Source organism: Mercenaria mercenaria, chromosome 7, assembly GCF_021730395.1.
Source record: "Mercenaria mercenaria strain notata chromosome 7, MADL_Memer_1, whole genome shotgun sequence".
In the NCBI taxonomy this organism is placed as follows: domain Eukaryota; kingdom Metazoa; phylum Mollusca; class Bivalvia; order Venerida; family Veneridae; genus Mercenaria; species Mercenaria mercenaria.
Genome location: NC_069367.1, coordinates 20,008,707 through 20,034,665, shown reverse-complemented (window position 1 = coordinate 20,034,665; position 25,959 = coordinate 20,008,707). Strand labels below are relative to the sequence as shown.

General features: G+C 36.6%; 1 protein-coding gene across 2 annotated transcripts in view; it reads left to right on the top strand.

Moving 5' to 3' along the window:
• LOC123556016 (uncharacterized) overlaps window positions 1–25,959 on the top strand; it is a 67,025-nt gene that overhangs the window by 6,999 nt on the left and 34,067 nt on the right. For both annotated transcript variants that reach the window (XM_053547725.1, XM_053547724.1), the window contains exons 2-6: window positions 6,265–6,317; window positions 6,614–6,668; window positions 12,075–12,131; window positions 16,793–16,853; window positions 17,361–17,448. In XM_053547725.1, the coding sequence (XP_053403700.1) occupies window positions 6,265–6,317; window positions 6,614–6,668; window positions 12,075–12,131; window positions 16,793–16,853; window positions 17,361–17,448 (314 nt within the window). The remainder of the gene's footprint in view (window positions 1–6,264; window positions 6,318–6,613; window positions 6,669–12,074; window positions 12,132–16,792; window positions 16,854–17,360; window positions 17,449–25,959) is intronic.

The following is a 25,959-nucleotide window of genomic DNA, read 5'->3' as shown; positions in this document are numbered from 1 at the left end:
TACTATCTCCAAAACTAATGCAGATATTGAATTGAAACTTCACATGTGTCTTCAGGGTTATAAAACTAGTTGATAGCACCAAGACCCATAACTCTGACCTTCATTTTGGCCAAATTATGCCCCCTTTTGGACTTAGAAAATTCTGGTTAAAGTTTTGCATGCAAGTACATACAGCTATTACTAAAAGGCATATAGATTTGAAACTTATTTTTTCTTTTTCTAGATCAATTACCTACCTCACTGGGTCAAGTCCCATAACTCTGACATGTATTTTGTCCGAATTATGCCCCCTTTTGGACTTAGAAAATCCTGGTTGAAGTTTTACATGCAAGTTACTATCTCCAAAACTTATGCAGATATTAAATTGAAATTTCACATGTGTCTTGGAGGTTTTAAAACTAGTTGATAGAATCAAGTCCCATAACTCTGACATTTATTATGGGCAAATTATGCCCCCTTTTGGACTTAGAAAATCCTGGTTAAAGTTTTGCGTGCAAGTTACATACAGCTATTACTAAAAGGCATATAGATTTAAAACTTATTTTTTCTTTTTCTAGATCAATTACCTACCTCACTGGGTCAAGTCCCATAACTCTGACATGTATTTTGGTCAAATTATGCCCCCTTTTGGACTTAGAAAATCCTGGTTAAAGTTTTACATGCAAGTTACTATCTCCAAAACTAATGCAGATATTAAATTGAAACTTCACATGTGTCTTCGGGGTTATAAAACTAGCTGATAGAATCAAGTCCCATAACTCTGACATGTATTTTGGGCAAATTATGCCCCCTTTTGGACTTAGAAAATCCTGGTTAAAGTTTTACATGCAAGTTACTATCTCCAAAACTAATGCAGATATTAAATTGAAACTTCACATGTGTCTTCGGGGTTATAAAACTAGCTGATAGAATCAAGTCCCATAACTCTGACATGTATTTTGGGCAAATTATGCCCCCTTTTGGACTTAGAAAATCCTGGTTAAAGTTTTAGAAGCAAGTTACTGTCTCCAAAACTAATGCAGATATTGAATTGAAACTTCACATGTGTCTTCGGGATTATAAAACCAGTTGATAGAATCAAGTCCCATAACTCTGGCATGTATTTTGGGCAAATTATGCCCCCTTTTGGACTTAGAAAATCCTGGTTAAAGTTTTGCATGCAAGTACATACAGCTATTACCAAAAGGCATACAGCTTTGAAACTTATTTATTCTTTTTCTAGGTCAATTACCAACCTCACTGGGTCAAGTTCTATAACTCCTAACATGTATTTTGAGCAAATTATGCCCTCTTCTGGACTTAGAAAATTCTGGTTAAAGTTTTACATTCAAGTTACTATCTCCAAAACTAATGCAGATATTGAATTGAAACTTAACACGTTTCTTCGGGGTTATAAAACTAGTTGATAGCACCAAGTCCCATAACTCTGATATGCATTTTGGTCAAATTATGTCCCCTTTCAAACTTAAAACTCTTTTGAGTAATAATTTCCTGCTTCTGTGACATATTTCGAATAGTCGAGCTTAGCTGTCTTACGGACAGCTCTTGTCTTTTATAGATCTATTCGAAAGTGTGTATGATATGCTTTAGGTATAGGATACATGGTTCGCACAGGCCATGAAAAGTCGTTGAATTTGATGCCTACTCCTTGAAAACGGCTTGAATTTTGTAACAGTCAGAAACTACCTGAAAACTACTTGAATTTAGGAAAGAATGTACAAAAGATGGCAAATAGTCCTTAAATTTGTTGGGTGCGAAGTGAAAACGGACACACATTATAAACGGACCAAAATAAACTAAAAAACGACAAAAAAAAACAACCGTTACCGCCATTAGGGCCTGCCACAGAGTCGGCGATAGTACGGTACGGTACTGTACTTTACAGGTTTTATGCTCTTTCAAGTAATTTTCACATTGTGTAATTTATCCGCGATGCGTTGAAGGTAAATCTTGTGTTACATTGTTTAATTTTGTCCTAAATTGGATTTAAATTGGTTATTTCATGTCTCAGCAACGGTGACATTGCGCCCATTTTAGTCCTTGAAAATGGAGGAAAACTACTTGAAAACTCCTTGAAAACTACTTGAATTTTTTTTGGGAAGGTCTGTATGAACCATGGGATAACTAAGCTAAATATTATGTGAATACACACCAAAGTATATTTTTAATCGTCTCTCATAGATTAAGTACTGCATTTTCAGCCAAGGAAACAAAAGTTTGCCAAAGTCATTACTGTGGAAACGAATAAAAAGAGATTACATGTATAATGTCTTTGTCATCTTGTTGTTAGAGAGAGTTTGTTATATATCATATGTGCCACAAACTTGATGTTTATCAAACAGTCCATATTTATTGTATTCAAATAATAATTCAGAAACTTGTTTTCCAATGTTATTGCTGTTGTATGCCATCAGCTGAACCAGATTATTGTTTAAACTTGTGTGCCATTAGCAGGACCAAACATATATGGCCCAAAAACAGCACCTCTGCACAAAGCTCTCTATTTGTTACCACTCTATGTCTTTGGTAACTTTTGGTAACCTATGGTTACCAGGAAGTTTCAAAGTACTAATCATAAAAAGAAAAAAAACTCTGTAATTGTTTCCAAGCTATGACTTTGGTAACTTTTGGTAACCTATGGTCACCAGGATATACCAAGTATTTGAATTACAGTTAAACTTAAAGTAACTGTTTAATTATAAAGTTTATGAGACACAGGGCATATATTTGACTCTTGGAAGAATGTTTTGGATTTGTGCTCAGTAAGGTAATCTTTGCACAATTTTTAGCTCGACTATACGAAGTATAAGGAGAGCTATCCTACTCGCCCAGGCGTCGACGTCTTTCCGCGTCCCCACCTTGGTTAAAGTTTTGGTGCACTTTCTCTTTTTTCAACTTATCTCTGTAATTACTTGATGGATTTGATTCAAACTTGAAATACTTATTCCTCATCATCATCCACATCATCTGACATAAGGGCCATAACTCTGGCACCAATATTTCATGAATTATCCCCCTTTTCACTTAGATTTCCAGGTTAAAGTTTTGTCTCTGTTAATACTGAATGGATTTGATTCAAACTTGAAATGGTTGTTCAACATCATCACCCACATGACACAAGCTGCATAACTCTGGCACCAATATTTAATGAATTATGCCCCTTTTTGCTTAAGATATACTTATATAGTGTTTTGATACATTTTATCTTTACCTCTCTTATTACTTTAAATTGATAATTTTGACATAGACTCAGGCTATTGTGCAATATATTCAGTCTTAATTGGAGTCATTAAACACTCCAGTGACAGCTCTAGTTTCCTCAGATGTGCCCAGTTTCACTATCCAGCATCGAAATAGTCGAGCGCGCTGTCTCCTGTGACAGCTCTTGTTTCTGATACAGTTATTTCAAAATTTCTCAAAATGCCATTTTATGTTTTAAGTAACAAGATGAAATTTTGTGTGTGAAAACATTATTCAACTGGTTTAACGCCATTTTTCAACAGTATTTCAGTTATGTAACGACGGGCAGTTAACCTAACCAGTGTTCCTGGATTCTGTACCAGTACAAACCTGTTCTCCGCAAGTAACTGCCAACTTCCCCACATGAAACAGAGGTGGAGGACAAATGATTTCAAAAACAATGTCTTTTATCAAATTGTCACGGAGAACATACGCCTCGCCCAGGGCTCGAACTCACGACCCCGCAATCTGTATATCTGCGCTTTCCCTATTCAGCTAAGCGGGCGTGCTTTATGGATGTTGAAGTTAAGTGTTCAATAAGTAGGGGTCAATTTGCACATCTAGAACCAAATTATTGTTAAAATAAAACTTGTATGCCATCAGCAGAATCAAATTATTGTTTAAACTTGTATGTTGTCAGCAAAACCAAATTATTGTTTGAAGTTGTATGCTGTCAGCAGAACCAAATTATTGTTTAAACTTGTATACCATCAGCAGAACCAAATTATTGTTCAAACTTGTATACCATCAGCAGAACCAAATTATTGTTTAAACTTGTATACCATCAGCAGAACCAAATTACAGTACAACCTCTCCAGAGCAGCCCGCTCTTAAGCAAAATCCTCTCTATAACAACATCATCAAAATTTCCCAAAGCTGAAATATACTATCAAATTTACCTTTCCAAAACAACAACCTCTACATAACAGTCAATATTGTATCTCCCAAAGGGTTTAAACTTGTTTAAACTTGTATGCCATTAGCAGAACCAAATTATTGTTTAAACTTGTATGCAATCAGCAGAACCAAATTATTGTTTAAACTTGTATGCCATCAGCAGAACCAAATTATTGTTTAAACTAATATGCCATCAGTAGAACAAAATTACCAAATTATTGTTTAAACTTGTATGCCATCAGCAGAACTGTATGCCATCAGCAGAACCAAATTATTGTTTAAACTTGTATGCCATCAGCAGAACCAAATTATTGTTTCAACTTGTATACCATCAGCAGAACCAAATTATTGTTTAAACTTGTATGCCATCAGCAGAACCAAATTATTTTTTAAACTTGTATGCCATCAGCAGCACCAAATTATTGTTTAAACTTGTATCATGCAGCCATCAGCGGAACCAAATTATTGTTTAAACTTGTATGCAATCAGCGGAACAAAATTATTGTTTAAACTCGTATGCCATCAGCAGAACCAAATTATTGATTAAACTTGTATGCCATCAGCAGAACTGTATGCCATCAGCTGAACCAAATTATTGTGTAAACTTGTATGCCATCAGCAGAACCAAATTATTGTTTAACCTTGTATACCATCAGCAGAACCAAATTATTGTTTAAACTTGTATGCCATCAGCAGAACCAAATTATTGTTTAAACTAATATGCCATCAGTAGAACGAAATTAAATTATTGTTTAAACTTGTATGCCATCAGCAGAACCAATTTATTGTTTAAACTTGCATGCCATCAGCAGAACCAGATTATTGTTTAAACTTGTATACTATCAGCAGAACCAAATTATTGTTTAAACTTGTATACCATCAGGAAACCAAATTATTGTTTTAAACTTGTATGCCATCAGCAGAACCAATCATTTTTTAAATTGTATGCCATCAGCAGAACCATATTATTGTTTAAACTTGTATCATGCAGCCATCAGTGGAACCAAATTATTGTTTAAACTTGTATGCCATCAGCGGAACCAAATTATTGTTTAAACTCGTATGCCATCAGCAGAACCAAATTATTGTTTAAACTTGTATGCCATCAGCAGAACTGTATGCCATCAGCAGAACCAAATTATTGTTTAAACTTGTATGCCATCAGCAGAACCAAATTATTGTTTAACTTGTATACCATCAGCAGAACCAAATTATTGTTTAAACTTGTATGCCATCAGCAGAACCAAATTATTGTTTAAACTTGTATGCCATCAGCAGAACCAAATTATTGTTTAAACTTGTATACCATCAGGAGAACCAAATTATTGTTTAAACTTGTATGCCATCAGCAGAATCAAATTATTGTTTAAACTTGTATGTTGTCAGCAAAACCAAATTATTGTTTGAAGTTGTATGCCATCAGCAGAACCAAATTATTGTTTAAACTTGTATACAATCAGGAGAACCAAATTATTGTTTAAACTTGTATGCCTTCAGCAGAACCAAATCATTTTTTAAACTTGTATGCCATCAGCAGAACCAAATTATTGTTTAAACTTGTATCATGCAGCCATCAGCGGAACCAAATTATTGTTTAAACTTGTATGCCATCAGCGGAACCAAATTATTGTTTAAACTCGTATGCCATCAGCGGAACCAAATTATTGTTTAAACTTGTATGCCATCAGCAGAACTGTATGCCATCAGCAGAACCAAATTATTGTTTAAACTTGTATGCCATCAGCAGAACCAAATTATTGTTTAAACTTGTATGCCATCAGCAGAACCAAATTATTGTTTAAACTTGTATGCCATCAGTAGAACCAAATTATTGTTTAAACTTGTATGCCATCAGCAGTACCAAATTATTGTTTAAACTTGTATACCATCAGCAGAACCAAATTATTGTTTAAACTTGTATCATGCAGTCATCAGCAGAACCAAATTATTGTTTAAACTTGTATGCCATCAGCGGAACCAAATTATTGTTTAAACTCATATGCCATCAGCAGAACCAAATTATTGTTTAAACTTGTATGCCATCAGCAGAGCCAAATTTTTGTTTAAACTTGTATGCCATCAGCAGAACCAAATTATTGTTTAATACTCTGTTTTATATTATTTCAGACTATAATAATAAATGTGAGGAGAGTTTTTGCATCTATATCTCTGATAGGCTGGTAAGTTCTTAGACACTTTATTTACAATATTATGTAGAATCTGAACTAAAACTTCCATGAGAAAACATTTTGTGTTCCAAAGTACATGTAACTACATAATATACGTATATAGTTATACATTTGTATCCCTGACTCTGGGAATCTTCTTGAAATCTATGCAGATGTAAAAAGTTGTGTTTTTATGTCAGTAAAAAAAGAGAAACAAGTATTTGCAAATTTTCTGCAACCTAAGAACAGTTTTGCTGATATAAGTTAAAATAAAATTTATGATAGTGTTTTGACTTTCTTTTTTTCAGTTTGTTCATTATCTTGGTGATATGGCTGTTCAGAAAGTACATTGCCTTTTCTCAGGTTTGTTAAATTTTTCCTTCTCTCATTTTGATGAACTGGTACAACAGTTTGATACGCAGTCAATTTCTCAATATATGTTAGGTATAAAATGGTGTCTCTGCAGTACAATGTTGGGCGGTTAAAATGGCCCCTGGCTTTAACCGGTTAAAACCGCCCCGGTCAGTACTCCCTAAATTGGTCAATACCGGTCAATACTGGCTGATTGGTCAGTACTGGTCAATTAGTCAATACTGACTGTTAAAATACTTTGCAAAGTTTATGAACAATTAAATAATGACAGTTTAAAAGCATTTGGGGCTTGATTACGGTGAAAGCAGGCATTAGTACTTAGTTAAAGCAACCTAATCGGTACTCTTAAATTGGTCAGAAGTGGTCAGTTGGTCAATACTGGTTGAATTTTTACTGGTCATTGAACATTTTCTGTTAGATTAGATTACAAAGATATATTATTTTTCTACAAAAATGTCACAATAAGTGGAAAAACTGCTAATTTAACTGAACTTAATTTGTAGAAAGTATTTCATAAACATAGCAGTAAGTGTTTGATTCACAAGTGATAAATCTATTTTTACTGGTATAAATAATTTAATGAAAATTTGCTGTGAACACCTGAACCCTTTCATGGAAGTGGATTGTGTTTGAGAGCAGTTGTCACATTGCCTAATTGACACCATGTCTTACAATTATACAATAGGTATGTTGCTGGCCTGTTTATCTAGTCAATGATTAGCTGTCATGATATTATTCTCAATGCTTGAACATAGTAACTTTATTTTAAAAATAAGTAATGCAATCAAAGTATTCAATTGACCAGTATTGACCACTACATGTACTGGATCAGGAATATTGCATAGGACCAAAATTTGAATTGACCAGTTCTGTCCATTTCACTGAGTGTAATTTATAGTAATAAAATCTTTAAAATTAATAAATTTAAAATCAAGGCTAACTGTAAGAAGATAAAAGCATTATTAATAATTAACTAGTATTAACCAGTCTAAGTATATTGTCCAAAATAGAGCCTGACCAGGACACATTACCAAGGACCAAAATTGAAGCAACCAGTGTTGACCACTATACTTTTTTTTTTAACAAAACTTTATATTATTATGTCTCCCCCAGGCTACATATTGTTTTTGCCCAATCCGTCCTTCCGTCCGTCCGTATGTCACACTTCATTTCCGAGCAATAACTGGAGAACCATTTGACCTAGAACCTTCAAATTTCATAGGGTTGTAGGGCTGCTGGAGTAGATGACCCCTATTGTTTTTGGGGTCACTCCATCAAAGGTCAAGGTCACAGGGGCCTGAACATTGAAAACCATTTCCGATCAATAACTAGAGAACCACTTGAACCAGAATGTTGAAACTTCATAGGATGATTGGTCATGAAGAGTAGATGACCCCTTTTGATTTTGGGGTCACTCCGTCAAAGGTCAAGGTCACAGGGTCCTGAACATTGAAAAACCATTTCCGATCAATAACTAGAGAACCACTTGACCCAGAATGTTGAAACTTCATAGGATGATTGGCCATAAAGAGTAGATGACCCCTATTGATTTTGGGGTCACTCCGTCAAAGGTCAAGGTCACAGGGTCATGAACATTGAAAACCATTTCCGATCAATAACTAGAGAACCACTTGACCCAGAATGTTGAAACTTCATAGGATGATTGGTCATGAAGAGTAGATGACCCCTATTGATTTTGGGGTCACTCCGTCAAAGGTCAAGGTCACAGGGGCCTGAACATTGAAAACCATTTCCGATCAATAACTAGAGAACCACTTGACCCAGAATGTTGAAACTTCATAGGATGATTGGTCATGAAGAGTAGATGACCCCTTTTGATTTTGGGGTCACTCCGTCAAAGGTCAAGGACACAGGGGCCTGAACATTGAAAACCATTTCCAATCAATAACTAGAGAACCACTTGACCCAGAATGTTGAAACTTCATAGGATGATTGGTCATAAAGAGTAGATGACCCCTATTGATTTTGGGGTCACTCCGTCAAAGGTCAAGGTCACAGGGTCATGAACATTGAAAACCATTTCCGATCAATAACTAGAGAACCACTTGACCCAGAATGTTGAAACTTCATAGGATGATTGGTCATGAAGAGTAGATGACTCCTATTGATTTTGGGGTCACTCCATCAAAGGTCAAGGTCACAGGGGCCTGAACATGGAAAATCATTTCCGATCAATAACTAGAGAACCACTTGACCCAGAATGTTGAAACTTCATAGGATGATTGTGCATGCAAAGTAGATGACCCCTATCGATTTTGGGGTCACTCCATCAAAGGTCAAGGTCACGGGCCTGAACATTGAAAACCATTTCCAGTCAGTAACTTGAGAACCACTTGACCCAGAATGTTGAAACTTACTAGGATGGTTGGTCATGCAGAGAAGATGACCCCTAACGATTTTGGGGTCACTCTGTGAAAGGTCAAGGTGACAGGGGCCTGAACATGGAAAACCATTTCCGATCAATAACTTGAGAACCTCTCGACCCAGAATGTTGAAACTTCATAGGATGATTGTTCATGCAGAGTAGATGACCCCTATTGTTTTTGGGGTCACTCTGTCAAAGGTCAAGGTCACAGGGGCCTGAACATTGAAAACCATTTCCGATCAATAACTAGAGAACCACTTGACCCAGAATGTTTAAACTTCATAGGATGATTGGTCATGAAGAGTAGATGACTCCTATTGATTTTGGGGTCACTCCATCAAAGGTCAAGGTCACAGTGGCCTGTTCATGTAAAATCATTTTTTGGAAATAACTTGAGAACCACTTGACCTACAATGTTGAAACTTAATAGGATGATTGGACATGCAGAGTAGATGACTCCTATTTACTTTGAGGTCACTTGATCAAAGGTCAAGGTCACAGGAGCCTGAACAGTGACTTGAGAACCACTAGGCCAAGAGTGTTGAAACTTAGCGGGATGACTGGACATGCCAATTAGATGATCCCTATTGCAGCCAACCATCAGTGTCTCTTTGACTTTTGCTCTTGACCCCTATTGACTTCTTGCCTATAGGACTTTGCATTGGGGGAGACATGCGCTTTTTTACAAAAGCATTTTCTAGTTCAAATTTATTATTTTTATATTACTATTACAGCCTGTGCTAATCTGTGAATGTACATTATGTAAAAGTGTTGAATAAACCTGTATTGACCAACCAAGAATAACCATGATATTGAATTGACCAGTATTGACCGGTTTTAACCAGTATTGACCGCCAGCCTAGTCAATATCGTACTGACCGTTTTTTTGCCAACACTGCTACGGTATAACAAAATAACATTTGATTATGCGATGTATGTTTAAGATACTGTACCGATATGTTACATAGAAGGGTGCATATAGTCTAACTGTAACTATGTCACTATCTCAACAACAATTTTAAGAAAATTTGAAACAAAAATCTTGTTTCATATGAAGATGCAGAGTTTGCAAGTTTGCTTCATTTAAAGATTTCAGAGTAAAAATTTGCAATTATGAATATCTTCCTGTGACTATGTACCAAAGTTTTTCCACACTGGTAAATGTTCCGCATAAATGTATGTATTTTGTATACATGTACATGGCAAGCTTTCAAAATCTAGCTTGCTGTAGAATAGTTTGAATGCAACAGTCCAAGTAATAACTGTTGAACGGCTATATACAAATAATAAATATATACACTTGCAATACAATTTGACAGGAATGCAAGGCAGTTAAATGTGTTCAGAATGCATTATATAAAAGTGTGTTATATGTCCAAAAATATGGGTTGTAACTAATCACTATGATTACTATGGTCAGACCTACTTTGACAAGAGATCTGTCACAGTAGGTCAGTTTCACTTAATCTGTACCATTGTATAATCAGCACTCATGAGATGTTCACTGTCCAGTTGTGTATTCAGTACTTCATGAGACGTTCATTAACTAGTTGTGTATTCAGTACTAAATGAGATATTTATTAACCAGTTATGTATTGAAGCACTTCATGAGATGTTCATTGTACAGTGACATTCTGCGTGTGTTCAGTACTGCATGAGGTTTTCATTTTTTGTGCAGTGACATTCTGTGTGTATTCAGTACTGCATGAGGTGTTCATTGTACAGTTACATTCTGTATGTATTCAGTACTGCATGAGGTGTTCATTGTGCAGTTACATTCTCTGTGTGTTCAGTACTGCATGAGGTGTTCATTGTGCAGTAACATTCTATATTTATTCAGTACTGCATGAGGTGTTCATTGTACAGTTACATTCTATATGTATTCAGTAATGCATGAGGTGTTCATTGTGCAGTTACATACCGTGTGTGTTCAGTACTGCATGAGGTGTTCATTGTGCAGTTACATTCTGTATGTATTCAGTACTGTATGAGGTGTTCATTGTGCAGTTACATTCTGTGTGTATTCAGTACTGCATGAGGTGTTCATTGTGCAGTGACATTCTGCATGTATTCAGTACTGCATGAGGTGTTCATTGTACAGTTACATTCTGTATGTGTTCAGTACTGCATCAGATGTTCATTGTACAGTTACATTTGCATGGGGTGTTTATTGTGCAGTTACATTCTGTATGTATTCAATACTGCATGAGGTGTTCATTGTGCAGTTACATTCTGTGTGTGTTCAGTACTGCATGAGGTGTTCATTGTGCAGTGACATTATGTATTCAGTACTGCATGAGGTGTTCATTGTACAGTTACATTCTCTGTGTGTTCAGTACTGCATGAGGTGTTCATTGTGCAGTTACATTCTGTGTGTGTTCAGCACTGCATGAAGTGTTCATTGTGCAGTTACATTCTGTATGTATTTAGTACTGTATGAGGTCTTCACTGTATAGTTACATTCTGTATGTATTCAGTACTGTATGAGGTGTTCACTGTACAGTTACATTCTGTATGTATTCAGTACTGCATGAGGTGTTCATTGTACAGTTACATTCTGTATGTGCAGTACTGCATGAGGTGTACACTGTACAGTTACATTCTGTATGTATTCAGTACTGCATGAGGTGTTCATTGTACAGTTGCATTCTGTATGTGCAGTACTGCATGAGGTGTACACTGTACAGTTACATTCTGTATGTGTTCAGCACTGCATGAGGTGTTCATTGTACAGTTACATTCTGTATGTATTCAGTACTTTATGAGGTATTCGTTTTGCATTTTTGTATCCAGTTCTGATTGGGGTATTCATTTGAATAGTTGTATCCAATATTGTGTGGGATGTTCGTTGTAAAGTTGCATATTAAGTATTTAATGAGATGTCAATTGTTAATGTGTTCATTACTACATGAGATGTTGATTGTGCATTCAGTTGTTTACACATGACTGAAGAGATGTTGATTGTGCATTCAGTTGTTTACACATTACTGAAGAGATGTTCATTATTTCAGAGATTGATACTGTACATGAGTGTTGCAGCACTGAACATCAGCATTTCATACTTAATGGTAAGATTTCAAACCTTTAATATCTCTTACTTAAATATTGTAGATTGTTTGTGAAATAGATATATAAAGTGTCCTATTTGATTAGTACAAAATGTAACCCATACTAAATATTAAGTTGTTTTTAGCTTGAGTATTCAGAAAATTTTGAGAGAACTATTCTTCTCACCAGGGATCAGCGTCACCATCACGCCTGTGTTGAGGTTAAATCTGAGTAGCCATTGATATACTGTAACCCTAGAATCGTTTGCGAATTCTATCAGGGATCATCCTAAGTCAAAATTTTAGGGAGAAGTGACCTCTCCCTCCAAAGGATAGAGGGAGGTCGAGAAATTTAAGGAGAAGATTCGGCATAGTATTTAGTTTCGCGCCTATATATCAAACTTTCAGTGGGTCTTGCTATAACTTATAAAAAGTAATAATTTAAGGAAATTGAATATTGCATTATTATCATGAATTTCTAAATAAAGTACAAACTGAGCTATGGAAAAAGTCGCCTTTAATTTTTTATCCGAAATTTACACGTCCGAAACTCGTAAATATATCAGGAGCAAAAAGTAGGTCACTAGGTCAAATCAAAGAAAAACCTTGTGTATGCAATAGAGGCTGTATTTTTCAATTGATCTTCATGAAAAATGGTCAGAATGATTGCCTTGATAAAATCTACATTGAGTTTGATTATGGGTCATCTGGGGTCAAAAAGTAGGTCACTAAGTCAAATCAAAGAAAACCCTTCTGTATGCAATAGAGGCTTTATTTTTCAATTAATCTTCTTGAAATTTGGTCAGAATGATTGCCTTGATGAAATCAAGTCAAGTTCGAATATGTGTCATCTTGGTCAAAAGTAGGTCACTAGGTTAAATCAAAAAAAAAAAATTTGTATGCGATAGGGGCTGCATTTTACACAGGATTTTCATAAAATTTGGTCAAAACAATTGCCTTGATGAAATCTAGGTCAAGTTCGAAATGGGTAGTCTGGGGTCAAAAACTAGGTCACTAGGTCAAATCAAAGAAAAACCTTGTGTATGCAATAGAGACTGTATTTTTCAATTGATCTTCATGAATTTTGGTCAGAATGATAGCCTTGATGAAACCTAGGTCAAGTTCGAATATGGGTCATTTTGGGTCAAACATGTTTACACTGTTATGGTGTGTTATGGTGTGTTTCTCAGGTGAGCAACCTAGGGCCTTTTAGCTCTCTTGTTAATAAATATACAGATATACATAAATTGGTGAGAAGCCTTGCAGCTGACTACCAATGAAATCTACAAACTTGCAGGTTTTCACGGTAACTGGTTGTTTCGCGACTATAAAATTTTGCAGAAACACGCCAACCGCGAAAGTCACTAACTTAAATAGCGCGAAACCATTTCTAGGTTTACAGTCAGATTGGCCCTTTTTCAGTGTAGAAAATTGTGTAAAAGTAACTGTGGCTCTTTTTTGACTCAAAGTAGAGTTCAGTGTAAAATATGGCCTTTTTTCGAATTCAAGTAGAATTCAATGTAAATTGTGGCCTTTTTTTTACTTCAAGTAGAATTCAGTCTAACATGTGGCCTTTTTAGCTGAACTTTTCAAAGAATAGTCAGAGCTATTCTACTCACGCTGGTGTCGGCATCACACCTTCCTGGCTCAGAAACTTGGTCACATTGTATATCTAGGCCAAATTTCCTCGAAACCAGCCTGTCCTGCCGGTCAGAAACTTGGCCACATTGTATATCTAGGTCAAGTTTCCTGGAAACCAGTCTGTCCTGGGTCAGAAACTTGGTCACATTGTATATCTAGGTCAAGTTTCCTAGGAACCAGTCTATCCTGGCTCAGAAACTTGGTCACATTGTATATTTAGGTCAAGATTCCAGGAAACAGGACACCGGTCTGTCCTGGGCAGTGTTGGCAAAAAAACGGTCATTACTGGTCAATACTGGTCGATTCAATGCTATGGTCACTCTTGGGAGGTCATTACTGGTTTATTCAACTTTTTACACAATAAGCAATAAAACAATAGCAAAAAGCGGTATGGGTGGGACAGAAACGCTGAAATGTCATCATGTGTACAATTTCTAAAGTTGACAGGAAGCAAACAGTGGGTCGCAGCACGGAAAATCTTGTATGTATGTAATCATTGTTCAATCGTGCATCGAATAGCATTCGCTGATTTTTCATTAATAGTAATATCAGAAAGAAAACATAAGAATTCTTTACCTGTGTCACTGTTTTTACGTGAAAAACATCATAACCGGAAATCACAACAGAATCATTTTCATATATAACCGAGAGGTTATGATTCTGGAGCTTACCGGGCGTGAACAAGTTTTAAACGAAATGTCACATTGCACAAATATGTTGATTAATTTACACACATACTGAGTTAGTTATTCGCTTTGCTGAATAATTCACAATAATTTTCGCCCGAACTGAACTCTGCCACAAGACGTATTACCATTTCCGGTCCTGGTGTGTATAAACAAAGACCTACTATTGGCGCCATGCTTGCACGAAGAAACAGTTCCATCATATTTGATATAAATTTTTCAATAAAGAACATATAAGAATCGAAATAATTTATAGCAAAACAGTGCTTTATCACTATTTATACACTCAGGCAGTTATACTTCGTCTGAAATAATTTCACAAGGGCACAGGCGGTTATACTTTGTCTGAAATTATCTCACGAGGGCTGTCCTCGTGAAATTATTTCAGACAACGTATAACCGCCCGAGTGTATAAATAGTGATAAAGCACTGTTTTACTATAAATTATTTCTTAACTCTACATGCTAGGACGCCTGGCTTGTGGAAATGATTCAGTAAATAAGGCCAACATCATTTTCTAAATTAAGTAATATGGAGATTCCAAACTTTTTGATTTATGAATATGTACTCAGTATCCTAGTATTTGAATGAATTATTTTGATATATGAAACTACATTTAGTTCCTTTATCAAACGTGTTGGCTTTTTAATTGGTTCTAGATCTATAGGTTTGACTCAGACATTTACACAAGTGGGTAAGAGACAGGCTCTCAAAGAAAACCCTGTTAAATTATGTCTCCCACCACACAGTGGTGTGGGAGACATATTGATTTACTCCAGTCTGTGTGTGTGCGTGTGTCTGTCACAAAGCTTGTCTGCACTCTAAGTCAAACATTTCTCATCCGATTTTCACCAAACTTGAACAAAATATGTTTGACCATAAGACCTCGGCCAAGTTCGATAACTCGCCAAATTGGTCAATGCGTCTACGAGTTATGGCCCTTGAATTACCAAAAATCGGTCTTTTTAGTCTTGTCCGCACTCTAATTCGAATATTTCTCGTCTGATCTTCACCAAACTTGAACAAAATGTGTTTGACCATGAGACCTCAGCCAAGTTCGATAACTAGCCAAATCGGTCCTGGCATTTTGGAGTTACGGCCCTTGAATTATCGAAAAATCGGCCTTTTTACTCTTGTCCGCACTCTAAGTCGAACATTTCTCATCCGATCTTCACCAAACTTGAACAAAATGTGTTTGACCATGAGACCTCGCCCAAGTTCGATAACTAGCCAAATCGGTCCAGGCGTTTTAGAGTTACGGACCTTGAATTACCGAAAAATCCGTCTGTTTACTCCTGTCCGCTCTCTAAGTTGAACATTTCTCATCTGATCTTCACCAAACTTGAACAAAATGTGTTTGGCCATAAGACCTTATCCAAGTTCGATAACTAGCCAAATCCGCCCAGGCACTTTTGATTTATAGCCCTTGAATTACTAATTGGATCCACACATCCAGGCCATCTAATTGGATCCACTCATCTAAAACATCTAGAGAAACTAACATTTTTATGCCCCCGAAGGGAGGCATATAGTTTTTGAACCGTCTGTCAGTCTGTCAGTCTGTCGGTCTGTCAGTCTGTCCGCAATTTTCGTGTCCGGTCCATATCTTTGTCATCGATGGATGGATTTTCAAATAACTCTGCATGAATGTGTACCACAGTAAGACGACGTGTCGCGCGAAAGACCCAGGTCCGTAGCTCAAAGGTCAAGGTCACACTTAGACGTTAAAGGTCATTTTTCATGATAGTTGGGTGTGTCCGGTCCATATCTTTGTCATCCATGGATGGATTTTCAAATAACTTGGCATGAATGTGTACCACAGTAAGACGACGTGTCGCGTGAAAGACCCAGGTCCGTAGCTCAAAGGTCAAGGTCACACTTAGACGTTAAAGGTCATTTTTCATGATAGTGCATTCGTGTCCGCTCCATATCTTTGTCATCCATGGATGGATTTTCAAATAACTTGGCATAAATGTGTACCACAGTAAGACGACGTGTTGTGCGCAAGACCCAGGTCCGTAGCTCAAAGGTCAAGGTCACACTTAGACGTTAAAGGTCATATTTCAACATAGTGCATTGATGGACGTGTCCGGTCCATATCTTTGTCATTCATGCTTGGATTTTAAAAATATTGGGCATGGATGTGTACCACAGTAAGACGACGTGTCGCGCGCAAGACCCAGGTCCGTAGGTCAAAGGTCCTAAACTCTAACATTGGCCATAACTATTCATTCAAAGTGCCATCGGGGGCATGTGTCATCCTATGGAGACAGCTCTTGTTCATAGGGGCAGTTGTGGGAGACATGCGTTTTTCTCAAAAGCATCTCTAGTTTGTGATTGTTTTGACTATTTCAGGGAGAACTTCACCCTGATGGACCACTGTGTGATTTCCAAGCATTTTGGATGTCTTTCTTTGGTTTGTATATGATAAGGCATTACATCAATATTTATACACTGCAAAATTGATGGTTTTATTTCTGACTTTAGTTTTGTTTCTGACTTCCGTTTTACTTAAATTTATAAGGAACTAAGTCTAAAGTCGTGAAGCTAGGGCATTTGTGAGTATGTTGGAAATGTTTAAAATTCAATATATTAGAGCAGGACAGGTGTCCTAATGCTTTCTGATAGTAAAACGTAACTAATCTATTTCTCATTTGTAAAAGCGTGTACAGTCAAACCTGTGTATAAAGACCACCCTTGGGAGAGCCAAAAAGTGTTTTTTATTGGGAGGTGGTCTTTATTCACAGGTTAAAATACACTGTAAATGTTAAAATGGAAAACAAAACATGTGGTCTTTAGAGCCAGGTGGTCACTCTTCAGAAGTGGTCTTTAACACAGGTTTGACTGTATCTGATAAAAAGTCACTTTTCAGAGGAAAAAGATTGGCCATTAAACAATTATTTGATGTGTTTCGTAATTTCAGATTGGTCAGTGTTACTGTGGGTCAGCTGTATAACACTAAATCTGTTTATAAATGTTGTATGGGGCAAAACTACAGAGAAATATGAATGGTAATTATTTAGTGTATTTTTAGCTATTCGAAGAATAGTCCGAGCACCCTGGTGTCTGCATCACACCTTGTGTAAAGTTTTGCATGCAAGTACGTATAACTATCCCTTAAAGGCATATAGCTTTAAAACATATTTTTAGCTCACCTGTCACAAAGTGACAAGGTGAGCTTTTGTGATCGCGCGGTGTCCGTCGTCTGTCGTCCGTCCGTGCGTCCGTAAATTTTTGCTTGTGACCACTCTAGAGGTCACATTTTTCATGGGATCTTTATGAAAGTTGGTCAGAATGTTCATCTTGATGATATCTAGGTCAAGTTCGAAACTGGGTCACGTGTCATCAAAAACTAGGTCAGTAGGTCTAAAAATAGAAGAACCTTGTGACCTCTCTAGAGGCCATATATTTCACAAGATCTTCATAAAAATTGGTCAGAATATTCACCTTGATGATATCTAGGTCAGGTTCAAAACTGGGTCACGTGGGGTCAAAAACTAGGTCAGTAGGTCTAAAAATAGAAAAACCTTGTGACCTCTCTAGAGGCCATATTTTTCATGAGATTTTCATGAATATTGGTCAGAATGTTTATCTTGATGATATCTAGGTCAAGTTCGAAACTGGGTCACGTAGGGTCAAAAACTAGGTCATTAGTTCTAAAAATAGAAAAACCTTGTGACCTCTCTAGAGGCCATATTTCTCAATGCATCTTCATGAAAATTGGTCAGAATGTTCATCTTGATGATATCTAGGTCAAGTTCGAAACTGGGTCACGAGGGGTTAAAAACTAGGTCAGTAGATCTAAAAATAGAAAAACCTTGTGACCTCTCTAGAGGCCATATTTTTCATGAGATCTTCATGAATATTGGTCAGAATGTTCACCTTGATGATATCTAGGTCAAGTTCGAAACTGGGTCATGTGGGGTCAAAAACTAGGTCAGTAGATCCTAAAATAGAAAAACCTTGTGACCTCTCTAGTGGCCATATTTCTCAATGGATCTTCATGAAAATTGGTCAGAATGTTCACCTTGATGATATCTAGGTCAAGTTCGAAACTGGGTCATGTGGGGTCAAAAACTAGGTCAGTAGGTCTAAAAATAGGAAAACCTTGTGACCTCTCTAGAGGCGATATTTTTCAATGGATCTTCATGAAAATTGGTCAGAATGTTAACATTGAAGATATCTAGGTCAAGTTCGAAACTGAGTCACGTGGGGTTAAAAACTAGGTCAGTAGATCTAAAAATAAAAAAACCTTGTGACCTCTCTAGAGGCCATATTTTTCATGAGATCTTCATGAATATTGGTCAGATTGTTCATCTTGATGATATCTAAGTCAGATTCGAAACTGGGTCACGTGGGGTCAAAAACTAGGTCAGTAGATCTAAAAATAGAAAAAACCTTGTGACTTCTCTAGAGGCCATATTTCTCAATGGATCTTCATGAAAATTGGTGAGAATGTTCAGCTTGATGATATCTAGGTCAGGTTCGTAACTGTCTCATGTGCGGTCAAAAACTAGGTCAGTAGGTCGAAAAATAGAAAAACCTTGTGACCTCTCTAGAGACCATATTTTTCACGAGATCTTCATGAAAATTGGTGAGAATGTTCACCTTGATGATATCTAGGTCAAGTTTAAAAGCGGGTCACGTGCCTTCAAAAACTAGGTCATTAGGTCCAATAATAGAAAAACCTTGTGACCTCTCTAGAGGCCATATTTTTCAATGGATCTTCATGAAAATTGGTCAGAATTTTTTATCTTGATGATATCTAGGTCACATGTGCTCAAAAACTAGGTCACTATGTCAAATAATAGAAATAACGATGTCATACTCAGTTGAACACTGGGTCATGTGGAGATAGGTGAGCGATTCAGGACCATCATGGTCCTCTTGTTTCTTTTTCTAGGTCAATTACCAAACTCATGAAGTCCCATAAGTCTGACCTGTATTTTGGGCAAATTATGCCCCCTTTTGGACATAAAAAATCCTGGTTAAAGTTTTGCATTCAAGTTACTGTGTCCAAAACTAATGCAGATATTGAATTGAAACTTCATGTGTGTCTTCAGGGTTATAAAACTAGTCGATAGCATCAAGTCCCATAACTCTGACATGCATTTTGGCCAATTTATGCCCCCTTTTGGACTTAGAAATTCCTCCTTAAAAGTTTCTATCTCGAACACTAATGCAAATATTGAGTTGAAACCACTTTTCTTTGGGTTTTTAAAACTAGGTCATAGCATCAAGTCCCATAACGCTGACACCTATTTTGCAAAATTATGTCCCCTTTTGAATTTTAGGTTAAACATTTGCATGCAAGTTACTATCTCTAAAACTAATGCAGATACTAGATTGAAACTCTATAGCTATTTTAACATTTAGGGTAATATTCCTCTTTCTGGGACAACAGTTCAAATAGTGGAGCACTGGCTGCCTTACAGACAGCTCTTGTTCAATACTACATTCCATTGTAATCCAGAGACTGTATAACACTTCTTTTCTCTCCTGCAATTTGTAAATGAGGAATGGCAAAAAATGGCAGTTTTGGTATCTTTACTTTGGTCAGTCATCCAGACAAATTTTGGAATATTTGTTCATCATAAATAAAACAAAAGAATTAAAAACATGTTTGTTTATTTTATCCAGGCAAGCCACATTCTGTATTCACTGTACTTTTGTTTTTACTGGTAGTAACACACTGAATCATCGTTTTTGTCTTTTGTTCAACATTTGTTAGTTACATAAATTAGGAAACATTGTGTTTACAGACACCATATTTTCTGGATATTGAGAACTAAACTAAGATGTGAAACATGCTAGATACATTTTCCTGCTGCATTTTTAGCTCACCTGTCACAAAGTGACAAGGTGAGCTTTTGTGATCGCGCGGTGTCCGTCGTCAGTCCGTGCGTGCGTGCGTCCGTGCGTCCGTAAACTTTTGCTTGTGACCACTCTAGAGGTCACATTTTTCATGGGAACTTTATGAAAGTTGGTCAGAATGTTCATCTTGATGATATCTAGGTCAAGTTCGAAACTGGGTCACGTGCCATCAAAAACTAGGTCAGTAGGTCTAAAAATAGAAAAACCTTGTGACCTCTCTAGAGGCCATATATTTCACAAGATCTTCATGAAAATTGGTCAGAATGTTCACCTTGATGATATCTAGGTCAAGTTCGAAACTGGGTCACGTGCCGTCAAAAACTAGGTCAGTAGGTCTAAAAATAGAAAAACCTTGTGACCTCTCTAGAGGCCATATATTTCACAAGATCTTCATGAAAATTGGTCAGAATGTTCACCTTGATGATATCTAGGTCAAGTTCGAAACTGGGTCGCGTGCCTTCAAAAACTAGGTCAATAGGTCAAATAATAGAAAAACTTTGTGACCTATCTAAAGGCCATATTTTTCATGGGATCTGTATGAAAATTGGTCTGAACGTCATCTTGATGATATCTAGGTCAAATTCGAAACTGGGTCGTATGCGGTCAAAAACTAGGTCAGTAGTCTAAAAAATAAAAAACCTTGTGACCTCTCTAAGAGGCCATATATTTCATGAGATCTTCATGAAAATTGGTCAGAATGTTCATCTTGATGATGTCTAGGTCAAGTTCGAAAGTGGGTCACGTGCCATCAAAAACTAGGTCAGTAGGTCAAATAATAGAAAAACCTTGTGACCTCTCTAGAGGCCATATTTTTCATGGGATCTGTATGAAAGTTGGTCTGAATGTTCATCTTGATGATATCTAGGTTAAGTTCGAAAGTGGGTCACGTGCCTTCAAAAACTAGGTCAGTAGGTCAAATAATAGAAAAACCTTGTGATCTCTCTAAAGGCCATATTTTTTATGGGATCTGTATGAAAATTGGTCTGAATGTTCATCTTGATGATATCTAGGTCAAGTTCGAAACAGTTTCATGTGCGATCAAAAACTAGGTCAGTAGGTCTAAAAATAGAAAAACCTTGTGACTTCTCTAGAGGCCATACTTGTTAATGGATCTCCATAAAAATTAGTCAGAATGTTCACCTTGATGATATCAAGGTCAAGTTTGAAACTGGGTCATGTGCCATAAAAATCTAGGTCAGTAGGTCAAATAATAAAAAAACCTTGTGACCTCTCTAGAGGCCACACTTTTCATGGGATCTGTATGAAAGTTGGTCTGAATGTTCATCTTGATGATATCTAGGTCAAGTTTGAAACTGGGTCAACTGCGGTTAAAAACTAGGTCAGTAGGTCTAAAATTATTAAAATCTTTTGACCTGTCTAGAGGCCATATTTTTCAATGGATCTTCATGAAAATTGATCTAATGTTCACCTTGATGATATCTAGGTCAGTTTCGAAACTGGGTCACATGCGGTCAAAAACTAGGCCAGTAGGTATAAAAATATAAAAACCCTGTGACCTCTCTAGAGGCCATATTTTTCATGAGATCTTCATGAAAATTAGTGAGAATGTACACTTTGATGATATCTAGGTAAAGTTTAAAACAGGGTCACGTACCTTCGAAAACTAGGTCAATAGGTCAAATAATAGAAAAACCTTGTGACCTCTCTAGAGACCATATTTTTCAATGGATCTTCATGAAAATTGGTCAGAATTTTTATCTTGATAATATCTAGGTCAAGTTCAAAACTGGGTCACATGAGCTCAAAAACTAGGTCACTATGTCAAATAATAGAAAAAATGACTTCATACTCAAAACTGGGTCATGTGGGAAGAGGTGAGCGATTCAGGACCATCATGGTCCTCTTGTTGAGTATAACTTTTAACTGTTGTTTTGTTGATTGGACGATGATTTACAGTGCATATCTTTCACTTAAGAAATAATATATCTCATCCAGTGATTTGTCATTGAATAAAATCATTGGAGTTCAGATGCGAAGGAATTATATCACGAGGGCGCAGCCTGAGTGATATAATAATACGCATCTGAATGACAATGATTTTATTCAAGAGCAGATCACTAAATGAGATATATTATTTCGATTATAACACGTTACCAAGGATTTTTAAGTACATCCTTGACGATGTCTGTCAAATTTTTGCCTGTTTTTAGCTCAACTGAGCCAAAGGCTCATGGGGAGCTTTTGTGACCGCTCAATGTCCGTCGTGCGTAGTGTGTCGTGTGTCCGTCAACAATTCCTAAAAAAATCTTCTTCTTGAAAACCACTGGGCAGAATTCAAAATTGTTCAAAGAATTGAATTCCAAGCAGAACTCTGGTTGTGATGGCAACCAAAAGGAAAAACTTAAAATTTCTTCTTGTCCAAAACCACAGGGCCTATGTCTTTGATATTTGGTATGTAGCAAATATAGTAGTTCTCTACCAAGATTGTTCAAATTTTTCCCCAAGGGTCAAATATGGCTCCTCCCCGGGGTCACATGGTTTATATAGACGTATAGGAAAAAACTTTAAAAATCTTCTTGTCTGAAACCACAAGACCTAAGCCTTTGATATTTGGTATGTAGCATTGCCTTATGGTCCTCTACTAAGATTGTTCAAAGTATGCCCCTAGGGTGAAAAGAGGCCCTGCCCCGGGGGGTACCAAATTTTACATAGACTTATGTAGGAAAAACTTTAAAAATCGTTTTATCTGAAACTGCAAGGCCTAGGCTTTTGATATTTGGTATGTAGCATTGCCAAGTGGTCCTTTACCAAGATTATTTAAAATTAAGCTCCTGAGTTGAAAAGAGGCCCCATCCAGGGGGTCCCAAGTTTTACATAGACTTATGTAGGAAAGAAACTTTAAAACTCTTAGTGCCTGAAACTGCAAGGTCAAGGCTTTTGATATTTGGTATGTTGCATTACCTAGTGGTCCTCTATCATAATTTTTCAAATTATGCCCCTGGGATGAAAAGAGGCCCTGCCACGGGGATACCAAGTTTCACATAGACTTCTACAGGAAAAAATTGTGAAAATCTTCTTGTCTCGAAGTTCAAGGCTTAAGCCTTTGATATTTGCTATGTAGCATTGCTTAGTGGTTCTCTAACAAGATTGTTCAAATTATGCCCCTGGGGTAAAAAGAGGCCCTGCCCCGGTATATGAGTTATATAGGAAAATATACTTCAAAAATTATCTGATCATATTTCCTAGACTGTTTAATAATAATTACCTGATGACCCCAAGTTACTAAGGGTCACTTGACCGTGACCTTGACCTAATGACCTACATTTTTGTTTTTTAAGATACAGCCTTGAAATTTCATGACATCTACAGTTTTGCACACTGATCTTAACAGCATAGAAATTGGACTACGTCAGTAACTTTCGATAAAGATTTCAATACTCATCTTCAATGTTCTTATTGTGACCTACTCACCTACTTTCTTGTTTTTGAAGCTACAGCAAAATGATTTGGACCACATGTATAATGTTTGATACAGATTTCAATACTCATCTTGAATAGTCTTTATCTTGATCTACTGACCTACTTTCTTGTTTTTGAAGATACAGCATGGAAATTTGGACCACATGTAGAACTTTTGATACAGATTTCAATACTCATCTTAAATATTATTAACACTGACCTACTGACCTACTTTCTTGTTTTTGAAGCTACAGCAAAGAGATTTGGACCACCTGTATATTTTTTCAACAGATTTCAGTACTAAATATCTTGAAGAATCTTCACCATGACCTTTTCACCTAATTTTTTTTTGTTTTTGAAGCTTTAGCAAAGAAATTTGTTCAAGCGAGCAATTAAACTCAGGTGAGCAATATAGGGCCATCATGGCCCTCTTGTTGTTGGTTTGAATTGATATCACAATGCAGGATTGATTAATTTATTTGAAACCCAGTTGTAACAATTTGAGTATTGACCACTCACTTTTCAGTGAGTGGATTAACGACAGGCCCAAAATGTCATTACCATATCAACGTGTATTAACCAAGACAATATACACAATCACAGGTCTAACTCCTAAAGAAGCCATTTTCAGCCATAATTTTTAACACAAAACAGGGCTTCAAAAAATAATGTAATATTAACAACAATGTTGATATTTTGATAAACTGTTTTGATAATTTCATATTTATGTCTCTAATATTTTGAATAGTGAAACAATATTCAAATATTTGAGGTAACAAATGAATATTTATATGTCAGATATTTTTTGACAATCATAACTGTATTTTTAAAGGGAATTCCTATAGTTTTTTAGCTCACCTGTCACATAGTGACAAGGTGAGCTTTTGTGGTCACGCAGCGTCCGTCGTCCGTGCGTAAACTTTTCCTTGTGACATCTGTAGAGGTCACATTTTTTGTGGGATCTTTATAAAAGTTAGTCAGAATGTTCATCTTGATGATATCTATGTCAAGGTCGAAACTGGGTCACGTGCCATCAAAAACTAGGTCAGTAGGTCTAAAAATAGAAAAACCTTGTGACCTCTCTAGAGGCCATATATTTCACAAGATCTTCATGAAAATTGGTCAGAATGTTCACCTTGATGATATCTAGGTCAAGTTCGAAACTGGGTCATGTGGGGTCAAAAACTAGGTCAGTAGGTCTAAAAATAGAAAAACCTTGTGACCTCTCTAGAGGCCATATTTTTCATGAGATCTTCATGAATATTGGTCAGAATGTTCACCTTGATGATATCTAGGTCAAGTTCGAAACTGGGTCACGTGGGGTCAAAAACTAGGTCATTAGGTCTAAAAATAGAAAAACCTTGTGACCTCTCTAGAGGCCATATTTATCAATGGATCTTCATGAAAATTGGTGAGAATGTTCAGCTTGATGATATCTAGGTGAAGTTCAAAACTGGGTCATGTGCGGTCAAAAACTAGGTCAGTAGGTCGAAAAATAGAAAAACCTTGTGACCTCTCTAGAGTCCATATTTTTCATGAGATCTTCATGAAAATTGGTGAGAATGTTCACCTTGATGATATCTAGGTCAAGTTTAAAAGTGGGTCACGTGCCTTAAAAAACTAGGTCATTAGGTCAAATAATAGAAACACCTTGTGACCTCTCTAGAGGCCATATTTTTCAATGGATCTTCATGAAAATTGGTCAGAATTTTTTATCTTGATGATATCTAGGTCACATGTGCTCAAAAACTAGGTCACTATGTCAAATAATAGAAATAACGACGTCATACTCAGTTCAACACTGGGTCATGTGGGGATAGTGAGCGATTCAGGACCATCATGGTCCTCTTGTTATACGCATCTTTCTGCGCAGCCGACACTTTCTATGGAAAACTGAAGTGAAGTCAACATTTGTTGAAACATGTGGGAGACAATCTTAAATATGAGTAATCTTGAATGAAATAACATTTTTGATAAGTTTTATCAGTAATCAAGTGTTGATACTGGTTTATGTTGTATTGACAAGTATCATGTCTAACAGGTATCTTGCCATTTTTAGCTCACCTGTCACAAAGTGACAAGGTGAGCTTTAGTGATCGCGCAGCGTCCGTCGTCCATGCGTCAGTCCGTCTGTCCGTGAAATTTTGCTTGTGACCACTCTAGAGGTCACATTTTTCATTGGGTCTTTATGAAATTGGTCAGAATGTTCACCTTGATGATATCTAGGT